Source organism: Coturnix japonica, chromosome 5 (genome assembly GCF_054131305.1).
Source record: "Coturnix japonica strain WE chromosome 5, WE-NBRP24, whole genome shotgun sequence".
In the NCBI taxonomy this organism is placed as follows: domain Eukaryota; kingdom Metazoa; phylum Chordata; class Aves; order Galliformes; family Phasianidae; genus Coturnix; species Coturnix japonica.
The window spans coordinates 49737632-49758449 of record NC_140667.1 but is presented as its reverse complement, the minus strand read 5'-3'; the positions used below and the strand labels follow the sequence as shown (position 1 = coordinate 49758449).

The following is a 20818-nucleotide window of genomic DNA, read 5'->3' as shown; positions in this document are numbered from 1 at the left end:
CTAAATAATCTTAGTATCTAAATGTCAACACATACACTGTGTAGTTGGTCATAAAACTGAGGAAGAACTACTGAAGCCTTTCTTTAGTGAAGTAACGCTATTTAGGTTTAAGACTGTCTAAAGTGATTCTTATCTTTTTCTTGGGGAAAGTCTATTACTGTCTGTCTTATTTCTTTTTATTTCTTTGCTTTTGGTCTTGAGTTGTTAGTCTTAAATTTCCCAGCTATTTCCCAAGGTTCAGAACCCTTCACTTTGTTAGAACCCTTTAGGGATTCATCTGAAAGGATTTTTGTGCCTAAACAAAGCTGAGAATTAAGAATTAAATGTAGTGGGAGGAGAAAAATAATAACTCGCCTGTTGGTGTGTGGGGGAAGATGTTTTTGTTTTGCTGCTAGCTTGCTTTGCCCCATAATTTTTAATGCTTTATATTTAAACTTTTTGGGAATATGCCTTCAAGGGCTTTCACATGACATCCAAGTAGTGAAATTTCAAACTACTCTCAGTTGGCTTTTGTATAGTAATACCTGCTTATTCCAAAGTACTGTTTGTAGCATGTAATAGTGTTTTTTATTGTCTAATTGGTATCTTGTTTCTTTTCAGAGATCGTTCACACTAATACTAGAAGCATGGGACTGGGATAATGATACAAAATCTGGTGAGTATCTACATAAGCTTGGAGTTTTCACTTGTTTTGTGTAGACAGATCAGTGGGGGAAAATGTTGCCATCAGACATCATTCCAAATCAGTCTGAATGCAAGCATGCAATCTAAGCAAAGGATATGTGCATATCACAGCTGAGAAGCTTGTAGCAGCATCTTTGAAAAGTTACTTCTGAGAAGAAAAGGGATAGACCCTGGTAAGTGGAAAGTGTAATTTCCACTTTGATTCCACAAAACATGATTTTCAATTTCAAGGGCAGCCTAAAAGTTCTGGTAAGCCCTTTTTTCCTTCAGGGTGGCAGTCTATGCTGTAGAACCTCTCTTCAAATTCTCTTTAGTTCATCCATCACTGCCTTCTGTGGTAACTGGTGATCAGATAAACATAAGCATTCTTGTTCCCAATAAAGAAAATATTCTGGATGTTTTTGAAAGTGTTATAATTTCTGGTATTATTTCTTCTCTATTACTGAAAGTTACCTTCTTTCTGGTCTGTAAATACTAATCCTCATTGTCAGAGCAGGGGTATCGTTGTGAAGGAAAAACAGGATTACTGCCTAAATGCTTCAAAATAATTTGAAGGTGTTGGTTGCTGTATTGTTGCTTAAGTAGAACTCCAGATTGAGCCTGCTTGTTGGTAAGGGCTTAGAAACTTGTCTCAAAATAATCAATATGTTGCTGCAAGTGAGCTTCACGCTTTCTGTTAATGACTATTTAATCTTGGCTGGGACTATTACAGAAAAAGCAAAGTGTTTGGAGATAGCAAAGATGTGTATCCATGTGTTATTTTCTATATTCTGTTCTTGGCTGATGTCTTTGCAGTTTCAGTGAACATTCTCCTTCAAAGTAAGACTTCTGTGAATAACAGAAGTCAATCTTAAATTACAGTTTAGGTCTCTGAGAAGCTGCTAATGAAAGGTGAAGTAGCCTTTTGTGTAGGTTGCCAGAAAGGTTCTGTGAAGTTATGTTGTGAGGTTAAGCATTTCTGTAGTCTGCTCACCAATTCTGTGAGGTATTTTCTCTCCAAGAGAAGATTTACAAGGGAAAACCTACTGGAACACTTCATTAGGACAGATGAATTGGAATAAATGTGTAAGAGAGCAGAAATCAATGTAGCATCTTATCCGGAGAAGAGATGATGTCTTTCTGCATCCTGGAGTTGTGAAGAGACCATCTGTGGAAGGCTGAACTCCCTATTGTATACCGAATGCTGAGCTGATCTATGGCTCATATTATGTGTCTTCTGTTGTGAGTGTAAGGAGGCTTAAAATGTTTGCCAGCCTCTTTATGGACTGGTGATGGCTCCGAAGTCCAGTTGTGTATTCCTGTAAGGAGGATTAGTATAAGGCTGACAGTTACAGTGATTGCATTTGGACTTTTGAGTAGGTATTTAACAAAGAAACCTGTTCCAGAGGACAACTTTGAAGGTTTTTAGAGCAGTTATGCTTCCCTCTCTGTATGTGCTGGTATCTCATTCTTTTTTTGTGCTCATCAAAAGCAAGCTGAGAGTGCTCATAGCAGATCTATGAAATGCCCATCTCAAGGAAAAGTCTGTCAGGGTAAATTTATCCCCTGCTATTAATCATAAAGTGTGAACCACAAAAGGGGCTTAAAAACGTGGAATTGCAAACTGCTCCTGTGCTTTCCTCCTCTGTGCAGCAGCATTGGCAGAACTGCATGGAGCCGTGGGTTGCAGGGAGCTTGTGGCAGTGTAGTGTTACTGCTTGTTTGCTTTGGGAGCGTGGAGGAGGGGGAGAGGAAACTGGCCTAGATACAGAGTCAATGTGAAGGGCCTGCTCTCTGTCATCTGTCACAGTGGTGCTTGCTACTTTCCAGGTAAGTCATTTGACTTGGCAGACTTGTAGTTGTATAGCAGAGGTCTTGGCAGTGCCTCACCCACTGCTGCCATTACAAAGCAGACTGGCATCTTCACTGGGAAGTAACTTTCCATTTGAGTACTTGTCTACTGTGGGAATGCAGTGATTGCCTTCCTCTTTCATCTTAGTCTATAAAAGACTGGTCTGCCCTTGCAGCTTTAAAGTGATTGCTTGAAAGATGTTGGAGGCTCTTGAGATGGGCACTGCCTGTTCGCTTGGGCATGGAGGTTGTGTGTAGCTGTGTTTGTCTCTTTGCAAACAGCTGCCAGCAGCATTTGTGTTGCCTTGGAAGAGGCTTGTTATAAGTGTGTGGTTGCTAACAGTTAACTATGTTAGAGTGAGGCTCTTAAATATAGTTTAAGATAAGGATTCCTCTTAAATTGAGAGCTTTGGGAATGATAATTAGAGGGAATTTTGAGCCATCATCGCCTTTTGTGTAAGTTTTGGTGTTGCTGTCTGCTATTCTAGAGATGCTTCTAGGAAACATTTTTCAGTCAAGGAAAAGAAGCCTGTTTCCTCTGAAGCATATGAGCAAGAGGTTAGAGTACTGTGTGCTGCTCTTTAGCCAGTAATCCAATTCAGTTATATGACTTGTTGCCTTTACCAAGGGCTAAACCTGCTATGGGGGGGGGAGCTTAAGCTGAATTTTATGATAAACCAAATGCAGGGAGCCAAGCTGTCTCAAACCTGTCTCCTTATATTCCACTACTGTGGTAAAATACCTTCAGAATTGCTTAAGGAGGAGGGAGAAACATTGACAAATGTTGTTTCCCCGTGGCTATATGATAGCTTTGGGAAATGCGCTTATTTGGGATGAGTATTAAACCTGAAGAAAAGCAGAATCTTTTATTCTCATGCTTACTGTGGTAATTATGAATCTAACATTAGGAACTAGATGTCTTTGAGCTGATTTTTGTGTGCCTTTGTGGTTTAGGGTGATTGTGTAGTGTATAGCAGGGGCTGATGCAGCCATTTTAATGAGCCTGTGTTGCTGCTAACTGGAGAATAGGTCTGTAATACATGTTGTTTCTGTTCTTTGGCCTTCAAGTGACTTTGCATTTTTTTGTCAAGGTTTTCAGATCAATAGTCATTAGAGAATGAGATTATGGAAGGATGTTCAATCTAGAATCTAATCACGAAGCTTTTAAAAGTGGCTAGTGGGATGATTCAGGCACAGACAGAAGGCGGGCAGCTTCCTCCAGCCTGTGGGTTTCTTGTCTGCTCTGCTACTGATAAATGCTGTAGGATGGCAGAGGACTTCACTTGTTAGGAATTAGAGAGTTAAAGATTGCAGCTGATTTCAGTATGTCTGTATAGCCATGAAATGCTTTAGACTGACTAGTCTGGACAAGCATGAATTGTAGCCTGTAGGTACCTTTGACTTAATAATTGGAGAACCATTCGTTGCTTAATCAAACATGGCTTTTACTTTTTTATTTCAGTATACTTTCTAAGAGGAAAGATTTGTATTATCAAAGCAAGCTTGAAAAAAATAAAGTCAAGGAACAGTGCATGCAGTGCCCATTACTTCTGTAGCTTTTCTTTAGTATCTGAGAAGTTGTCACTCGAGTTCTCTGTTGCTGGTGGGAAGTGCAGCTTTAGTAGCATGTGCATAGGCCAGTTCTGTGCTGTCAGTAACTTCCTGGGCACTTGGTTTATTTCCTAAATTATTCCTGTTAGACTAATTAGTATTATGTATGTAGAGTGCACTTGCTGGAAGTGATGGTTCAATATTGCTTGCTATTGGCTTGGCCTGTTTTATATTATGATGCTTAGGCTTTCTCAGTAGCATTGCAGTCTCTTGCTGTGTGCAGGCTCTTGGTTCTGCATTTCTTTTTATATGCGTTACAAAGAATTCTATTAAAAAAACAGGTTCTGAACTAGCAATATTACAGCTGTTTTGTAAGTGGGTATGAAATTGATGCACACAAGTGGGCCTTCTGTACCCTTCCCTTGTCTTAGCTAGTGCTTGGAGGTACCAGCCTGCAGGGTCACCTAGAAAAACTAGCAGTGGATGTTACCAGGTTGGGATAAAGGCTTGAGAGCTCATTCAAAAGCTGTTATTGCTGAGATCACTCACTGCCTGTGCTTACCCTCACTGTGCTTCCTTTGTGCTCACTGTAACTGCCCCTCAGCTCCTAGTACTGAAGCCTCTGTATCAAAATCACTTATTTTGCATTTTTATCCATCTAATTTTTTTTTAAAAGAATATTTTGAATTGGCAGTTCCATAATCTTGTACTGTAATACAGTATATAGTATATATACTCTAATCTTGTCCTGTGAGGCTGCTAAGTATTTCATGCACATTTAATATCAGTGAATTGAGGCTGGAAGTAGCAGTGATGCTGCTTTCTGAGGGCAATTGCAGGATGTTTGTGAGTATGGCAACAAGTGTTTATTGCCGTGGTGGTCATAATTATCTGCAGTACCACAGAGGATAAGCAGGATGTAGAGAACAGTCTCTTGACGGTCCTTGGTTCATGTCTGTGTCTTCTCAAAGAGCTAAATACGAACTGGACAGAATATTCTATGAAATTCTTGCTGGATGTTTTGCCCTCTGTATAGAAATCAAGGAAATGGAAATAACCTGATTGATGTCTATCATGAAAGCCTATTAGAACATTTACCACTGCTTAGTAAATCTGCAGCGTATTAAGGGTGTACTGAGTACTGCAAGGGTGTATTGTCTTGTTTCATTTTTAAAATTAACTTTATATCAGAGAACTGTTACACGAGTATCTCAGCTACTAGATTAGGCATATTTTGTGATGTTATAAGTAAAAAAGGAAGCAAAAAGAGCCTCAGATCAAGATAACTGCTGGTTGTCAGCATGTGGGTGTGGTATGTTTGGCTGCCTTGAAAAATAAGCTATTTCCTAAGGATTATGTTCCAGGGTTTTTTTTTTAATGTTTCCTTTAGGACACTTTTTTAAATTGGCCTTCCTGTAATGAAGCTTGCAAGGCAGAGGAAAATTCACAGTAGATTTTTATCACTTAATTTCTTTACTAGGTTTTTTCTTAACTCACAAAATACATTTGGTTTGAGTTTATATGCTTGTGTGCTATCAGAATATCACCTGTTGAATTTACTGCTTTATTTTAATATAAAATAGGTGAAGACTTGTTAATAGAACGAGTGGCACATGCAGGCATGATCAACCCAGAAGATCGATGGAAGACACTGCAGTTCAATGGTCCTGTTGCCAATTTTGAAGTACAAATAAGGGTGAAGTGCGATGAAAATTACTACAGTGCTCTGTGCAATAAATTTTGTGGCCCTCGAGATGATTTTGTTGGTCACTACACGTGTGATCAAAATGGCAACAAAGCCTGCATGGAAGGATGGATGGGAGAAGAATGTAAACAAGGTACTGTGTTTATTTCTTTTTCAGTTATACCAACAACAGAACTAAAGTACTGTAAGGATTTCTATAGTCTCAGTGCTATAGCCTGTTAATTTTAACTGATATAGCTTTATCTTTTGCATATGTGTCTTTGTCAAAGCATAGCAACTTTTGCCTGTTGTTTCATCTTGAAATGAGTTTGAAAAATGGTTTTCAAGCAACACAAAAAACCCTCTACAGTGTAGCTTAGGGCAGGGTATGCTTTTCATGGTGTGTGCTATAGGGGATGCACAAGGAATTCAGAATTTGAAGAAATGAGGTATCTTGTCTCTCATTGGCCTTATTCAGAAGGAATGTTTCTTCAAAGGAAAATGATGCACTGTCTATAAATGTGAGATTTTAGTGAACAGTAGTGGTAACAGTAATACTGTCGGCTTCTAATCCTTTAGAAATCCCCTGTAACACTTTCAGGATTTAAGAACTTTAAATTTTAATGTATGCAAAGCTGAAAGCTTTTTGATAGCTCTTAATGTGAACAGAAATTCAAGCGTAGTCATCTTTTTTAATGCACTGCTGATCTGCTATTAAATCTCTTTGTGTTTTGCCTCAAGTCTCACAGTGAATAATTAGTGCTAAAATAACTTGACATACTCCCCTTTCTGTTGAAGGCCTTTTGTTTTTGTTTTGTTCCTTTTCCTCTTCAGTAAAAGCTGTTAATGAGAGGGAAGACCATCTTCAGGGCTTAGTAAAGGGCTTGTAGTATATCCTATGGTGTAATGTCAGTCTAATTGGTTTTAAAAAAAAAAAAAAAACAGCAACCCAACAAAAACACTTATTTGATAAATATTCCGGTACTGGCACTGCATACCTGTTCAGTTTGCTGTCAGCTTTCTTAATGAGTTACACTGAATTATTTTTCACAAACAATAGTGTTGTCTTGTAAATTCTCTCACCAGACCATCAGAACAAATGTGCCCAGAGATGGTCAGCTTTGCACAAGCAACAAACAGGTTGCACCACAAAAGCCATAGCTGAACACTTGAGATTGCTGCTGTTCTGGTGGATGACACTGCTCAAACTGAAGCCTAAACCCTCCCTTTTTTTATTTGCAGCTGTATGTAAACAAGGATGTAATTTGCTCCATGGGGGCTGCAGTGTACCTGGGGAATGCAAGTAAGTCTGCATGCTTGAATATTTTTTGAGTACTAATATTTCTAGTGATTATTGTCTGTTACTGCTCTGTGAAGGCTTACTTTAAAAAGAGCTGTACAAATGCATGGATGTTATTAGATAGGATCACAAAAGTCTGCTCATTGTTGTGCTCTTGTGTAAAGGATGGATTTTTTTTGCCTCATGTAACTGTAAACTATGCGTTTATCAAATGAGAAATATCCTCTTCTTTTTTTAAAGTCCTGAGGAGCTTTCATCTCTATGTACTGTTTTCTCTCCTTAAATAAAAAGGGAAACTGGTATGACTGGTATGAATAGGAAATGCTCACTGTACTAGAGCACAGAATGTGTATATATCATGGAAACATAAAACTTTTCCTCGGAGAAGCTTTTTTGATAGTAATGATGATAACAGTAGAAACCTCAACCTGAAGATTGTACCCCATGTGAATATTCTTGGTCCCTAGATATGAAACAAGTCTGAAATGTTTGTGTTACTTTTGTCATTAAGCAGACTTTGAGAGTAGGTTATTTTCATTCAGGTTCATGCTTTTCATGTGGTGTGTTGAGGGGAAACAGGTCCTGCAAATGTGATCCTTCAAGTTCTTTGGTTTTAAGCTGTATTGAATCTTTTTGCTTGGGGTGGCTGAAATAACTGGCTTTCTGAATACCTGAGGGCTGGCAAATACTGTTTGAGTCAGCCTATGACAGTTTAAGGCAATTCTGCTTCATTCTTCTACCAGCAACTCCTACTAGCAAATAGTATGACTACCACAGAGATGACAGAAGAAAGATGCAGGTGCTGTGAGTGAGCTCTAGCAGCAGGTGTGTGAACTAGTCCTATTCTGCTGGAGAGCTTGGAGGCTTCTGACACTGAGTATGGTGCAAACCAGAAAATCTTAAATAATTTAATCTTAGTTTCAGGCTGCCTTGATACTTTTTCAGATGCTCCTGACTTGTAGAAGATTGTGTTGTAGTTCTCAAATCTGACTGAAAATTCTGTGCTAGCTCAGTATATGAAGTGCAGTGTGGTGCTGTGAATAGGCAGTTTCACTTCTGAAGAACTAAAAATTTCCCTGAGAAGATTCTTCAAGGTAGATGTTTATCTAATCCCTCATTTCCTTTGTGAAAAAGTATTTTTAATGGTTTTTAGGCTCTTATTGTTGGAAGTTCTCCTTGTCATCTTAAGTCTTGTGTGTATTCTTGTTGCTTCTGATGATCTTTACTGAGCAAGAAATACTCCTTTTTTTGAGCCTTCCAAGAACCCTGAGAACCTATTCTGCTGGCTTCTGCTTCATCTCAAGGTTTCTTGAGTTCTTTATCTATCCAAAGAGTTTTCTAGGAGCCTGTGAATGTTTGCTTTTGGAATGCACGAGCCTTTGAATAATGATGAAAGCAATGAGCTTATGGCAAATGTGAAACCCTGGGAGTAAAGAGTTGGTTTCATTGTGAACTTTCATTTCTCTGTGACACTTGCTGTATTGGGAGGAAAAGAAATTGGAGAGTGGGAGGAACACTTTGAGGAGGGAATACAGAGCCACTGGAGATGAGGTATGGGTTCTTAGGATACCACTTTTTTAAAGGTGTCTGTCAGAAATTTGTGTTGCGAACAAATTCCTTCCTACACATCGTGTCAGGGACGTGAAGAAGCATCTAGGTGCCCCTTCCATTCTGCCCACTTTAACAAACCTTGCCAAAGTAATACTGAGGCTACTGAAGGACTCTGACCAGAAATCTCACTACTTTGGATGGATTCAGTCGCCTAAAAATGTGCAGGAGGAAGGAATAAGGGGCTTAATGTTCCAGATGGGTACTATTCAGTTTGTCTTAATTCTTCATATCTGTCTACTCAAGTGATAGTTGGTCAGCTGGCTGAAGACAAATAGTCTTTTCTGTGCATGGTCACTATTTCTACTATTGCAAAAGGCTCTCAGCTCTCTGAAAGTGACTTGTTTGCTTGAGCTCAGTCATGCAGATACCTCTAGTTTGTATTCCATAATGGTTACTAGGCTATGTTAGAGGGGTACCTTCTAATCCAAATGGATAATCCTTTCTATAGAAAAACAGTGCTGAACTAAAAATAAGGCTTGGAGATGTGACCTTTATCTTCAGCAGAACAAAGGAAGCTGTTACTTAAAAAAAACCTGTTTGGTGCCATTGAATTATAATCTAGATTCCTTCTTCCTGGTCTTTGGACAGTTGCCGCTGTCATTTAACAGGTGAAAACAATGTCCTTTTTTTAATTCAAAAGGAAAATGAAAATGTGAGGAAAACATGGGTGTGAGATGCGTGGAAATCTACTGGTGCCAGTTGCTGCTTCGTTGCCAAAGTGTGCAGTGGTATTTATAAATAGAGGTGGAAAGGAGTTTCCATCTTCAACTTGTATGAGCCTGCAGGTAACTTCAGCAGTGTGGCTCTGAATTTACCCCCCTGTGCTTTGATATTTTCTATAGTAATTTAGGGCTGTTCTTGGATTAAATGTTTTAGCATGACCAAGTCTTTGCTGTAGCTGAATGACTGCAGACTGCTCATAACTTGCAGGCCACTGGCTATAGCTGAATCTCATCAACTGAGCAAATGCAGATGCCTCTTCTTTAGAGGAGCTAATAGAGCGATGTCAAGTTTGCTATTTTCTTGCATTTTTATTCAAATAAATGAAAAACAAATAGCAGACTTCAAGACACTTTGATGTAGGAAGTTATTTTTGTGGTATCCCTGAGTCTGGGTGGTAGGTTTTTCTTATTCAGAAGACAGTTCAGAAATAATGTTCAATATTTATCACAAAATGACATCCTCGAGGAAAGCAACTTAATTGTGGTAAGATGGAGAGAATGGTGGCATTTGTTTTTTTAATCAGTGTCTTTTTATCCATATCCAGAGTTCAGTATTTGCTGAACTCTGTAGCCTGCAGTGGCAGACCAAGTGGTCTTGTTAATGGGTTGACTTTACCAAGCCACAGTACTAGGAAGGACTGTCAAAGAAGCAACACTGTCAAGCCAGAACAATTGATGCTTTTTGTTTGCATCATTTGAGTTGCTTCATTAAATCCCACTAAAATGTCTAGAGAAGAATGAAGTTTTATCTAATGACGTTTAAGTGTGCTAGACTCAGTCACCTTAGGATATTATCAAGGTGGACATGAAGAAACCACAAATGACAATCTCCTTCCATGGTTAATACTGCTGACTGTTTGGTACCATTCTTAAGCTGCCGGTAGACTGCTTAACAGCTTTATCTTTCACTGCCTTGTGATCCAGAGTGGTTGGGTCTGGCAGAAGTTCAGTTTATGTCTTGTGTCCTTTTTACATAGTCATAGTTCTTCTAGGCTGATAATATTTTTGAAAGTCCTTTTGCCTTTGCTTTTATTTCTCTTCCAAAGCAAGAAGGGATCAGTCTCTTACTGCTGCTCAGCCTGTAGTTGACTGCGTCTCTGTGGAACTGGGATGGAACTTAGGCCAAGTCCTGGGGAAAGGCAGATCTTACGTCACGCAGAGGAAGCATGGAATGTATCTTAATGAGTAATAATTCCCAGGAGAACGTGAGCAAGCACAGGAAATAAAAAAAAAATGTAGCATCTTAACCTGTCTACCTTAGTAGGTAGTACAGACAAATTAGAACAGCAGATCAAAAGATGTAGTGTTGGAAGTGTTTTTACCATGGATATCAGGTTCTCAGTGTCGCTTTTAACTCTGGTTTGTTCCTGTGGCCTGGATGTCTGTTTGCAGCTGGAAGGCATTAGGTGTGCTCCTGATATACTTTGTCTTATGTTACCGTTTTTTTAGGTTAAACTAATCCAGTTCCTTTGTTCCAAAACAGCTCTGATGTGAACCAGCACACCAGCAGGAAAGATCAGGCAGTTCACTGAGAAAGCATGTTCCTGATGTGAAGTAGTTGCACCCTAAGAGCCACTTACTGCAAGCAGCCCTTATGTTCTGGGTAAACCATGTTGAACCATCCCCTCTATCATCTTCATCAAACTAAATAAGGCACTGGAGCATGAATGTTAACTTTCAGTAACTTTATTGTAGGAGGAACAGGTTTGTAGGAAAGCTTTGTGTTGTTTGGTCTAATAAGAGCAGTAGGATTGAGAGAAGTAGAGGAGTAATTGAAGGGTTCGTGTAGGCTAATGAGCGTCTTTTCTTGTTGACAAAACTGATTCATGCCTGTTTCAAAGGCAGGAAGGCAGAGAATGCATTTCTGTGACCTCACCAGTTCTTAGTGGATCCCATACTGCCTGTAGTACTGAGTTTGAATGCCCAGAATTCTAGGAGCAGTTAAGACCGTATTGCTCCCTGCTATGCAACAATCTTGTGGAGGATTAAACAGAGTTTCTTATAGTTATTTTAAGTAAATAGCTAATATAAAGCCATTGTTCTGGTCTATGTAACGCCATCCTGTTCGCGTCATCAGAAAACTCAGTGGTTTTCTATTTAAGAAGGTTGTTTTTCCCCCAACCTCTGAATGATGCATTTTGCTTCTGTTCTTAATGTCACTGTTTTGCTTTGTTTTCCTGTGTTCAGTATTTTGGCCACACTTTCTAATTGAAATCTGAGTGGGAGAAGGTCTCTCCATAAATCCTGCTTCAAAAAAAGTGTATATCTCTCATCACACTGATATTTCCTCCTACGTGTTCGTAGAATGTACAAGATAGCAGGAAGATGATAATTACAAGCATGTATTGCTCTGGGGAATGTCCTCCTTGTTTCTTTGTTTTTGGGCTCCATACTTTGGCCTAGACTTCATCCATGGTTTTTATTTTCTCTGTGCTGTTGGTGGTTTAGGTGTATGTACACATTAGTTGCTCAAACTTTAATGCAGAACAGAGTTGACTTAGGTATTCTGTCCTAAGCCTGTGATATGCTGTTTCTCAATTAACTCTGCACCAATGGTTTAGGATCTGCAAATAACTAGAAGTGTTTTTCTCCTGCTCAAACAATATGAGAAGGTGGCATAAAACAGCTGAATGAATGAAGTTGACCATAGATAGCGCTGTAACTTCTTGGTGCATGACAGACTTCTTCCTTTACGATCCATCATAACAACTACTGATGGAATGTGCTTTTCAGACTGTTAGGATCCAAGTAAATCTCCTTGCCTTTCCACATCACTTTTGCTGCTTTTGGAGTGCTGTCATAAAATCACAGGGAATGGAAAGATTGCTGTAGTCATCTAGTCCTGTGGTCCACCCAGAGTTGGTCAAATTAGACCAGCCTGCTCTCAGATAAAGTTCATGTTGGTTTGCTTTGCAAGAATATAGAATATAGAAAGTCTCATTTTCTGTTGCCCCCAGACTGTCATCTAAGGAAAATGAAATCTGTGAAGCATGTCTGTAGAGTTATCAGGATCTTTTCTGCAAATTCTCAGTTCCAGAAGGACTAACAATTGTTCTTCTGTTCCTATTGCGCTCTTTGTTTTAATCCTGACCTGCAGGGAGGCTTTGGTCTGGGAGCAGATGCCTGAGCTTCAGCCTTCCATCAGGAAGTTACTAAACTGTAACAATCTATTTATGGTAGCTTCTTTTGTACTGCTAATAACCCAGCAAAGGCTGAGATTAAGCCATCTCTGATTTTGTTTTGCGGTCGGTTGTAAAGAGGAGTTAGAGCCGATGAAGTCAGCAGAGGGGAAGGACAAAGGAAGTAGAATCTTGATTCCAGTAAGAATTTTCTTTGTCCATTGAACAATGGGAATCTTTATTAATTCTCTAAATTTGGCTTTCTTATTTATTCAGATGTGAAAAACTTAGGTTGGCAGAAACTTCTTAGCTGTCCTCAGTAAGGAGATGGGAAGGAGGAATTTTCAGCCCACCACTAGCAGCACTGATAGTTTTCCTTTGCTTTAAAAAGTGGATGTTATTTGAAAAGGAATTCTGCTTTTCTGTAGATGTTGTTCCTCTGTGCATCTTTTGAGCCTTTTCCCCTTGTTTTGACTTGATTTTCTTTAATCTTCTAATTGCATTGTGCCCATTTCTAACTTGGTTTCACTTGATCGATCACATCTTGCTCTTGGCGAGCTGAGATCTATTAAACATTATCATTGTAGAAGGAAGTGGCATTAAAGCTCTCCTAGCACCTGCTAATGTAGGATGCGACCAGACTTCCTGTTTAAGAGGAAATCCTAATTTACTCTTCCTTGTAAACTGCAGGCTGATCAGCTTACCACATAGTAACCTTTTGACTTGTAAACACTGTGTTCCTTTGATTGGGCTGCCTCTAGCCTGTAGAAATGATTTCCCTCCAGCTCGGCAGTACATTGAACAGTAAAGTTTGAGTTGAATATAATGAAAGAGTAGTAACCCTTTTCTGTTAAACTCATCTTAATGCAGAGTTGAGCACACCTACAAATTCAGGTAGGTGCTTAAAATGCTTTCAAGTTCTAGGAAGGTGGCAGAATTTTTCTTTTCACTCTTAATTATCAATGCAGTGTTAAAGGAACTTGGTCTCTATTTAGGTATAGAAAACAAATAGATTTACTGTGATGTCTGTGTTGTGATGCAGACTTTCAGCCCTTGAAAATACTTGTTGTATGTGGGTGGAGAGCTGGCTCAGGCTGGGATAGTCATGGTGAAATCACTGGCAGCAGTGCCAGGTTTGGCATGGATGCTGACTTGGGCCAGGGCCAGTAAAGTGAGTTAGTGCTTTTTTAGTTGTTTATTATCAGCTTCGGAAAAGTTTTTTTCTGTCCCTGAGAAGGAAGGAAAAGATGAAATTTAGCAGGAACAGTATTCGTTTCCTCTTACTGCTAATATAGCAAAAGCAAACTGCTCCTGAAGTATGCATGTTCTCTGGGCTTGTTCTTCTGACAGCCTCACATTAATAAAAAAAAGGTAGTTGAAGGCCTTTGGATTGCTCAAACAACTGATGCTGGCCTATACGGATCCTGCAGCTCTGAGGCTTTGAACTGAGAGGGGAAGCTGAGGCTGAGAATTCAAAGTAGTTCTGGAGCTTTATATAAGAGAACAGCTTCCTTGTGAAGATCTATGTCAGAATTCTTTCTGCCTATGTAAATAAGAATTTAAAATGCCTACTGCTGACATTAAACCTGATCTAGTGTTCTGGGGATCAATAATGCTTATTTAAGTGGCGGAAAACAAAACAACATGCAGAAGCTAATGCCTTTAATGCTTGTCTTGTAGCATAAATATTACCTTGTTAGCATAATTTTGGGCTCCACCACAGCTGATGTTATGTAAAGGTAGTTGTTGCTGAAGAAGTCTTGTGATAAAAATATAAACTACTTACATGGATTTCCAGTGGCTTTTGTTTCTGTTCTCCTTTCCCAAGGAGTACTGCTTTTGTGAATGTTGCTAAAGATGTAATAGAAGAATTCCTTAAATAACTCTTGAGAAAAGTGAAAACAAAGCAGTTCATCTCCTGAAAGCATTCTCCTTTAGAAAAGCATCGTTAATACTTCATACATCAATCGCTTTTATCCTAGTTTGAGATGATTATGTGATGATGGGTTTCCTTATGAAGGGACGCCTGATTTCATATAACACAGTGCTTAGTTTGTTGCTATTGTGTGTAATGGGGTTGAGCAAGGTGAGTTCAGGAAGGATCTTCAGCAAGACTAGTGTGTGCCTTCTGAGTGGCAGAAATAAAACTGATCTATTGCACATTCAACAGCTGACCGTGTGCTTGAGAATGGTAAGTGTAGCATTCAAAGTACCCATAATACTGATAATTAAGCAACATGTTGCTAACTTTTAACATGTCAACTTACATCTTAGGTGTCATTATGGTTGGCAAGGACAATACTGTGATGAGTGTGTCCGCTACCCAGGCTGTGCTCATGGGAGCTGTAATGAACCATGGCAGTGCAATTGTGAGACCAACTGGGGTGGCCTGCTCTGTAACAAAGGTACTTAACATTAATTTACACACACACAAAAAAGTCAAGCTGCATGATTAACTGATAATTCATTAACCACTTCTTTTTTTCCTGGTAGTGTACAACAACCAGAGTATTTCTGTCTAATCTTTTCATGGCAGGTGGTGACTAAACATTGTAAGGTATAGGAAGTTTAAGTCAAAAGTCTTGGGATGATCCTGCCTCCTCTAACTTGTCCAGTTCTCTTGTTCATCCTTTTTTGTACTGCGGGTAATAGTGAGCTGACAGCATAGCTAGTGGAATATGGGGATGATATGGGTGAATGATGCTCCAGCCAGAAATGCATCTGTATGTCTGACTAGGGATTAAAATAGTAGTATTGGGATTATTTCCTATTGACTGGCATTTCTCTTTGTCCAGATTTGAATTATTGTGGGAATCACCATCCCTGCCTGAATGGTGGAACCTGTATGAATACTGAACCAGATGAATATCGCTGTGCCTGCCCAGATGGCTACTCTGGAAAGAACTGTGAAATTGGTACTTCATGATATTGCATGTGTAACCTGAAACAGTTTTAAGCAGAGCTTTGCTCTAGTTAGCCTTATTTGCAGGTGCTGATAGGGAGAACTCACTTTTTCTTTCTCTTAATGTGTTTTGGGTTTTGAGTTCATTAAACTGTATTTTCATCAGAATGTTTTCATGTTTATCAGATGTATGTTTTATTTGAACTTCTATAAACTGCTGTGTGTAGATGATATTGGAATACACTGTGAAGCTTTGGATAAAATAGATTGAATATTCTTAACTTGGCATTGAAAGTTAGCGGTAGTAAAACAGCAAGGGGAGAGATGGCTTTAAACTGGAAGAGAGTAGATTTAGACTAAATATTAGGAAGAAATTCCATACTGTGAGGATGGTGAGACACTGGAACAGGTTGGGTGGTGAGGCTGTGAATGCCCCCTCCCTGGAGGTGTTTAAGGCCAGGCTGGATGGGGCTGTGAGCAACCTGGTTTAGAGGGAGGTGGCTCTGCCTTTAGCAAGGGGTTGGAACTGGATGGTCTTTTAAAGGTTCTTTCCAACCCAAACAAAAGGAAATATATTTGTCAAGTTCTAGAATGATTATTAGCAGAAGATATGTATTAGTGCCTAAACAGCTCATAAGCAAAGCTTCCAAGGCAAAGTAAATTCATTCTACAAGCTAGGTAACTTACCTGAAGAAGTCCCAAAATATAAATGCTAGCAGTGTTCCCTTTGACTAATAAAGGGATTGCTTTTCTCTTTCCCAAAGCTGCCTTGGCCTCCAAGAGAGGAAGTATCTCAAGTGATTGTTACTTTGCAGCTCCTGCAAATGTTACAACCCTACATGGAGTGACACCAGGCAGTGCTGCCTATAATTGCAAGTAGCTCTGTTCATTGCTGTTTCCAAGAAACAGTATTAGAATGAAGCTAAACAGACCTTTGATACTTAAGCTGTTAGTGGTTTTCAGATGTCTGCCTATGTCTCACCTGCTTTGTGTCACTGAAGTGTTGTTTTTTTTTTAAAGAAAAAAAAGTGCTGGAGCAGTCTGGAGGTGAAAGTGTGGGGCTGGATGAAGCAGTATATTAATGGGAAACTTTAGCTGATGTTTGTAGAGATATGGTGGCCTGTCTACCCTGAGGCTTTTAATGTTAGTAGTTAGAAAATGTGATGCAGGTTTCGTTGTCATTTTTAATCAAAACATGTTTTGTAAGCATGCGAATTCTCTTTATTTGATATCGGAGTAGTATTTAGCAAGGATGTTTCCCTCTTTCTTCCAGCGGAGCATGCTTGTGTATCTAATCCCTGTGCTAATGGTGGAACTTGTCATGAGATTTCATCGAGCTTCAAGTGTCACTGCCCATCAGGGTGGAGTGGACCAACATGTGCTATTGGTGGGTATGCCTTTACTGATGGCTGACCTCTTGGGCTAGAAGATTTAAACACCAAAAAAACACACCCTAATAATCATACTGTGCAGGTATGGGATTTGGAAGAAGCCATTTTGTTTTAACCTGGATTTTAACAGCTATGTGTTGGGAAACTCAAGAGATTAATGGTACTTTGTGGCCAGTGGTGTGTTAAAATCAATATGTATGTGATGCAGTTTAGATTTACAAGTTGTTCAAAAGCATAGATCACCTTACCTACAGTGTTCTTAAAGGTATCTATGAAGAAATGCTCGGCTGTCAGAGTTTCTGGGAGATTTTTAAGCTATTTAGACAAACTAAAGTAAAATAAAGTGAAATCGTTTTAAGAAACATAAACGTGAAAGATTTTTCCCTTAAAGTAGTTGGGAGAATAGGCATCTCTGTTAAGAATTAATCTTTGCCTTGGAGCTGTTGTATACCAACACTGCGTTCTCCTTGCAAAGTCACTTTAAAAGAAACACACGTTTTTAAACCTTGTAATGAAAGGTACACTCTGACTTCGCAGATATTGACGAATGCGCATCTAACCCTTGTGCTCAAGGAGGGACCTGTATTGATCATATTAACTCTTTTGAGTGTATATGTCCACAGCAGTGGATTGGAGCAACATGTCAGCTTGGTAAGTAATTGTATTCTCTAGCTTGGAAAGCCACTGAAAAGAATTCTCAAGTAGTGAGTACTGAATAAGAGCTGAAGTTGTGTATTGCTGTTGGTATCTTAGCTCAGGTTTTAAATAGATGTTTCAAGTGAACTTGTGACCACGAGTGTGCCAGCTTAAGCTTATTTTAAATAGTTCTTCTAGAATGCCCAGTAACTTCTCTGTCTCAGAATACAGCGCTGGTGATGGTAGCTCCTAATTAATGGTGGCAGGAAGTGACTTATCCTACGAAGGCAAGAAAGTGGTTTGCCTTAACTAACATGTTGCCCTTATTGGAATTTTAGCAAATGGGAGAAGTAAGATAACATGCATGTGCTATTGTAAATGAGCGTGCTTTGAAAACCTGTTGTATGTAAATGGTTTTATTGCCCTACCAATTTGTATAAGACAAGCTTCTGATGCTTGGATTGCATGGTGACTTTGCTTGGTGCTGCGGTAATCTGTTTCTGGGTTTGTTCTTTATTCTCTTCTTTCTTTTCTCTTCTTTCACAGATGCTAATGAGTGTGAGGGGAAGCCTTGTGTTAATGCTTACTCTTGCAAAAATCTCATTGGTGGATATTACTGTGACTGCATTCCAGGATGGAAAGGAGTAAATTGTCATATCAGTTAGTATTTCTTTAGTGTATATATATATTAACCATAGGATGCTTTACCCTTTTCCTAAAGGTTTAATAATGAATAATAGTGTAGATACTTGTATAAGAAAAAAGTGCTTGCTGTCAGGATTTTCCTAACTTCTAGCAAAGCTGAAAGTAGCATTTGAAGATTTAGAAAGGTAATTGGTGTTAAAATCAACTTAAGTAACTCCTAATACATCTCCTTAGAGCAAGACTGTGTGTCTCTGGTTCTGGCTGTCACATTGGTTCAGTTTGGAATAATTTTTACCTGAAAGTTTAAATGTGAAATTAGGTAATGCTATTTAATTTCTATTGTTGAGTTCTGATTTATTTAAAATAAGAATATCTGAAGATTTCAAGCAGCTTTGCTTCCCATTCAGACATCTAGGAAATGAAAGTCCTTTGTTCTGCCTTTTTATTCTAGACGTGTATGTTAGAGCTTAATCTTCCATGAATTCTAATAACATGTATTTTATCCATAGATATTAATGACTGTCATGGACAATGTCAACATGGAGGTACTTGTAAGGTAACCCTTGTCAGTTTTTATTTTCAGTGTGGTATAACCTGCTTTAACTACTTACAGATTCTGTAGCTTTAACAGCTGATGGGCTAAATGAGACTGTAAGCTATGTTAAAATGTCAGTTTTTACCCATGCAGATTCTATTCACAAAGTCTTAACAGAATTACTTTGTGGTGCTATTGCTGTTCACTAAATCAGAGTATAAAAATGGCTTGAAATATTTTGAGTTTTATCAAATAAGCAAACCTTCCTACAGTTCTGTTCTTTTCCCTTCCCTGAAGGATGAAGTGAATGATTACCATTGCATATGTCCTCGTGGTTTCACGGGCAAAAATTGTGAGATAGAGACAAATGAGTGTGAAAGTAATCCATGCCAAAATGGAGGCCGCTGCAAAGACCTGGTGAATGGGTTTGCTTGCCTGTGTACACAGGGTTTCTCAGGGGTCTTCTGTGAGGTGAGTGCAGTGGCTACATTAACTACAATAGTTTTGATGGATTAAGTTCTTAAGAATTCTCGAGAATTGTATCTTGAGTGCTCTGCTCCTGGATGCTTTGTGCTGTAATATGTAATTAAAGTTTCAGCAAGTCTGTTTGAATAATAGAGGGAAAATTGGCTGCTTGCCGCGTGTGTTGCAGGAAATATCTACCATTCATTCCAGATGCTAAAGTCCCAGCTACTGAACTTACATTGGGAAGGGGAAATTTGAACTAATGGAAGGAAACAAACGGAAGCATCTGATAGGAGAGATCTGAGGAGTCTTTCTCGGACCTTAACTGTTTTCTATAGTCTACTTTGTATGTTTCATTTGAGAGCACAAAATAGCTTGCTGAAAATCTCTCTTGCAGCTGGAACTGTACATATTCTGGTGAATTAAATGCTTAATGTGCTGGGGTTCCTTCTGTTCTGATAAGCTTTGATTTTTTTTTCTCCTTTTTGGTTGCATAATTATTAAAAAAATAAAGTAGTAAAATCCATTGTTGGACTGGAGGCTGATACTCCAGAGAATAAAGTTTTGTAATGTTCCGTGCTTTTTAAGGGCCTTGCAGAGGCAATTTAGGTGCATTGGTATTTAGCTTGTTATAGCACTCTAGTCTGTGGTTATGAAGGATAGAAAAGGCACCGATAGTGTTCCATAGTAATGATGTCTCATTCTTTGCTAAGTCATTGTGTTTATTCAGCCTTCTGCAAGAAGGAGGAATCTTTTATTGCGGTATCAGGAGTCCTCTATATCAGGATTGACTGAAGTAACCTCAAGTTTCCCTCTGTGTTGCATGACAAAATGCAGTGTAGACAAACCATAAGTGTGAAAACCTGAGGTTTCTTGTCAATTGTTTTCATCTGTTTCTGACAACAGAGCTGTTTACTCCTCAAAAATGAAGCTGCAACTGTGATCTCTCTCTTGCAGGTGGATATTGATTTCTGTGAACCTAACCCTTGCCAGAATGGGGCTAAATGCTATGATCTGGGAGGAGATTACTACTGTGCCTGCCCTGATGACTATGATGGGAAGAACTGTTCTCATCTCAAGGACCACTGCAAGAACAATTCCTGTAAAGGTACCTGGTGTTGTCCAGATACTTGTCTTGCTGTATTGATGGTGTATAGGAAAGTAGACTTCCTGAGAGTAGTATAATACAAAGTTGTGTTGTTGTCTTAAAGCCCTACAAAATAGGGATGAGAAAGAGCTTGTGACAGTCCTGTTTTTCTTTTAAAGAGGTTGAATGTCTTAATTTTTGGAGAAATCTTTTGATGACTAAGAAGAGGCAATACAGATTGTGGTCTGATGGTTTACTTTCTATTCTTAGTAATAGACAGCTGCACAATAGAAGTCTTCAGCAATACTACCCAAGAAGGAATTCGTTTCATTTCATCTAATGTCTGTGGGCCTCATGGACGCTGTATTAGTCAGCCAGGAGGGAATTTCACCTGTGCCTGTGACAGAGGCTTTACTGGAATATACTGTCATGAAAGTAAGTGGGAGTTTATTCTAAATGACTTCTGTAATCTAAACCCCCCTTAAAGTCTTTATTGTTAAGCTCTACAGTGTGATGCATTGGGACTTTAAGAGTTGTATAGAGCATAGTGGATTTCAAGTATACTGCTTGAAGTCCAGTTTTTTCTGGTAACTGTTGTCTTGCTGTAGTGCTTCACTCTGTGAAAGAAAACTGGAATTAGTCTGACTTTGATGCAA

At 39.0% G+C, this 20818-nt stretch overlaps 1 protein-coding gene across 2 annotated transcripts in view; it reads left to right on the top strand.

Annotated features, from left to right (window-relative positions):
* Positions 1–20818, top strand: part of JAG2 (jagged canonical Notch ligand 2) — a 55207-nt gene that overhangs the window by 20102 nt on the left and 14287 nt on the right. Inside the window, exons 3-14 of one of the 2 annotated variants that reach the window (XM_015865665.2) lie at positions 601–655; positions 5649–5903; positions 6992–7052; positions 14776–14906; positions 15297–15416; positions 16677–16790; positions 17332–17445; positions 17977–18090; positions 18585–18631; positions 18908–19081; positions 20033–20183; positions 20433–20597. In XM_015865665.2, the coding sequence (XP_015721151.1) occupies positions 601–655; positions 5649–5903; positions 6992–7052; positions 14776–14906; positions 15297–15416; positions 16677–16790; positions 17332–17445; positions 17977–18090; positions 18585–18631; positions 18908–19081; positions 20033–20183; positions 20433–20597 (1501 nt within the window). The remainder of the gene's footprint in view (positions 1–600; positions 656–5648; positions 5904–6991; positions 7053–14775; positions 14907–15296; positions 15417–16676; positions 16791–17331; positions 17446–17976; positions 18091–18584; positions 18632–18907; positions 19082–20032; positions 20184–20432; positions 20598–20818) is intronic. The other variant, XM_015865666.2, reaches the window with a different exon arrangement.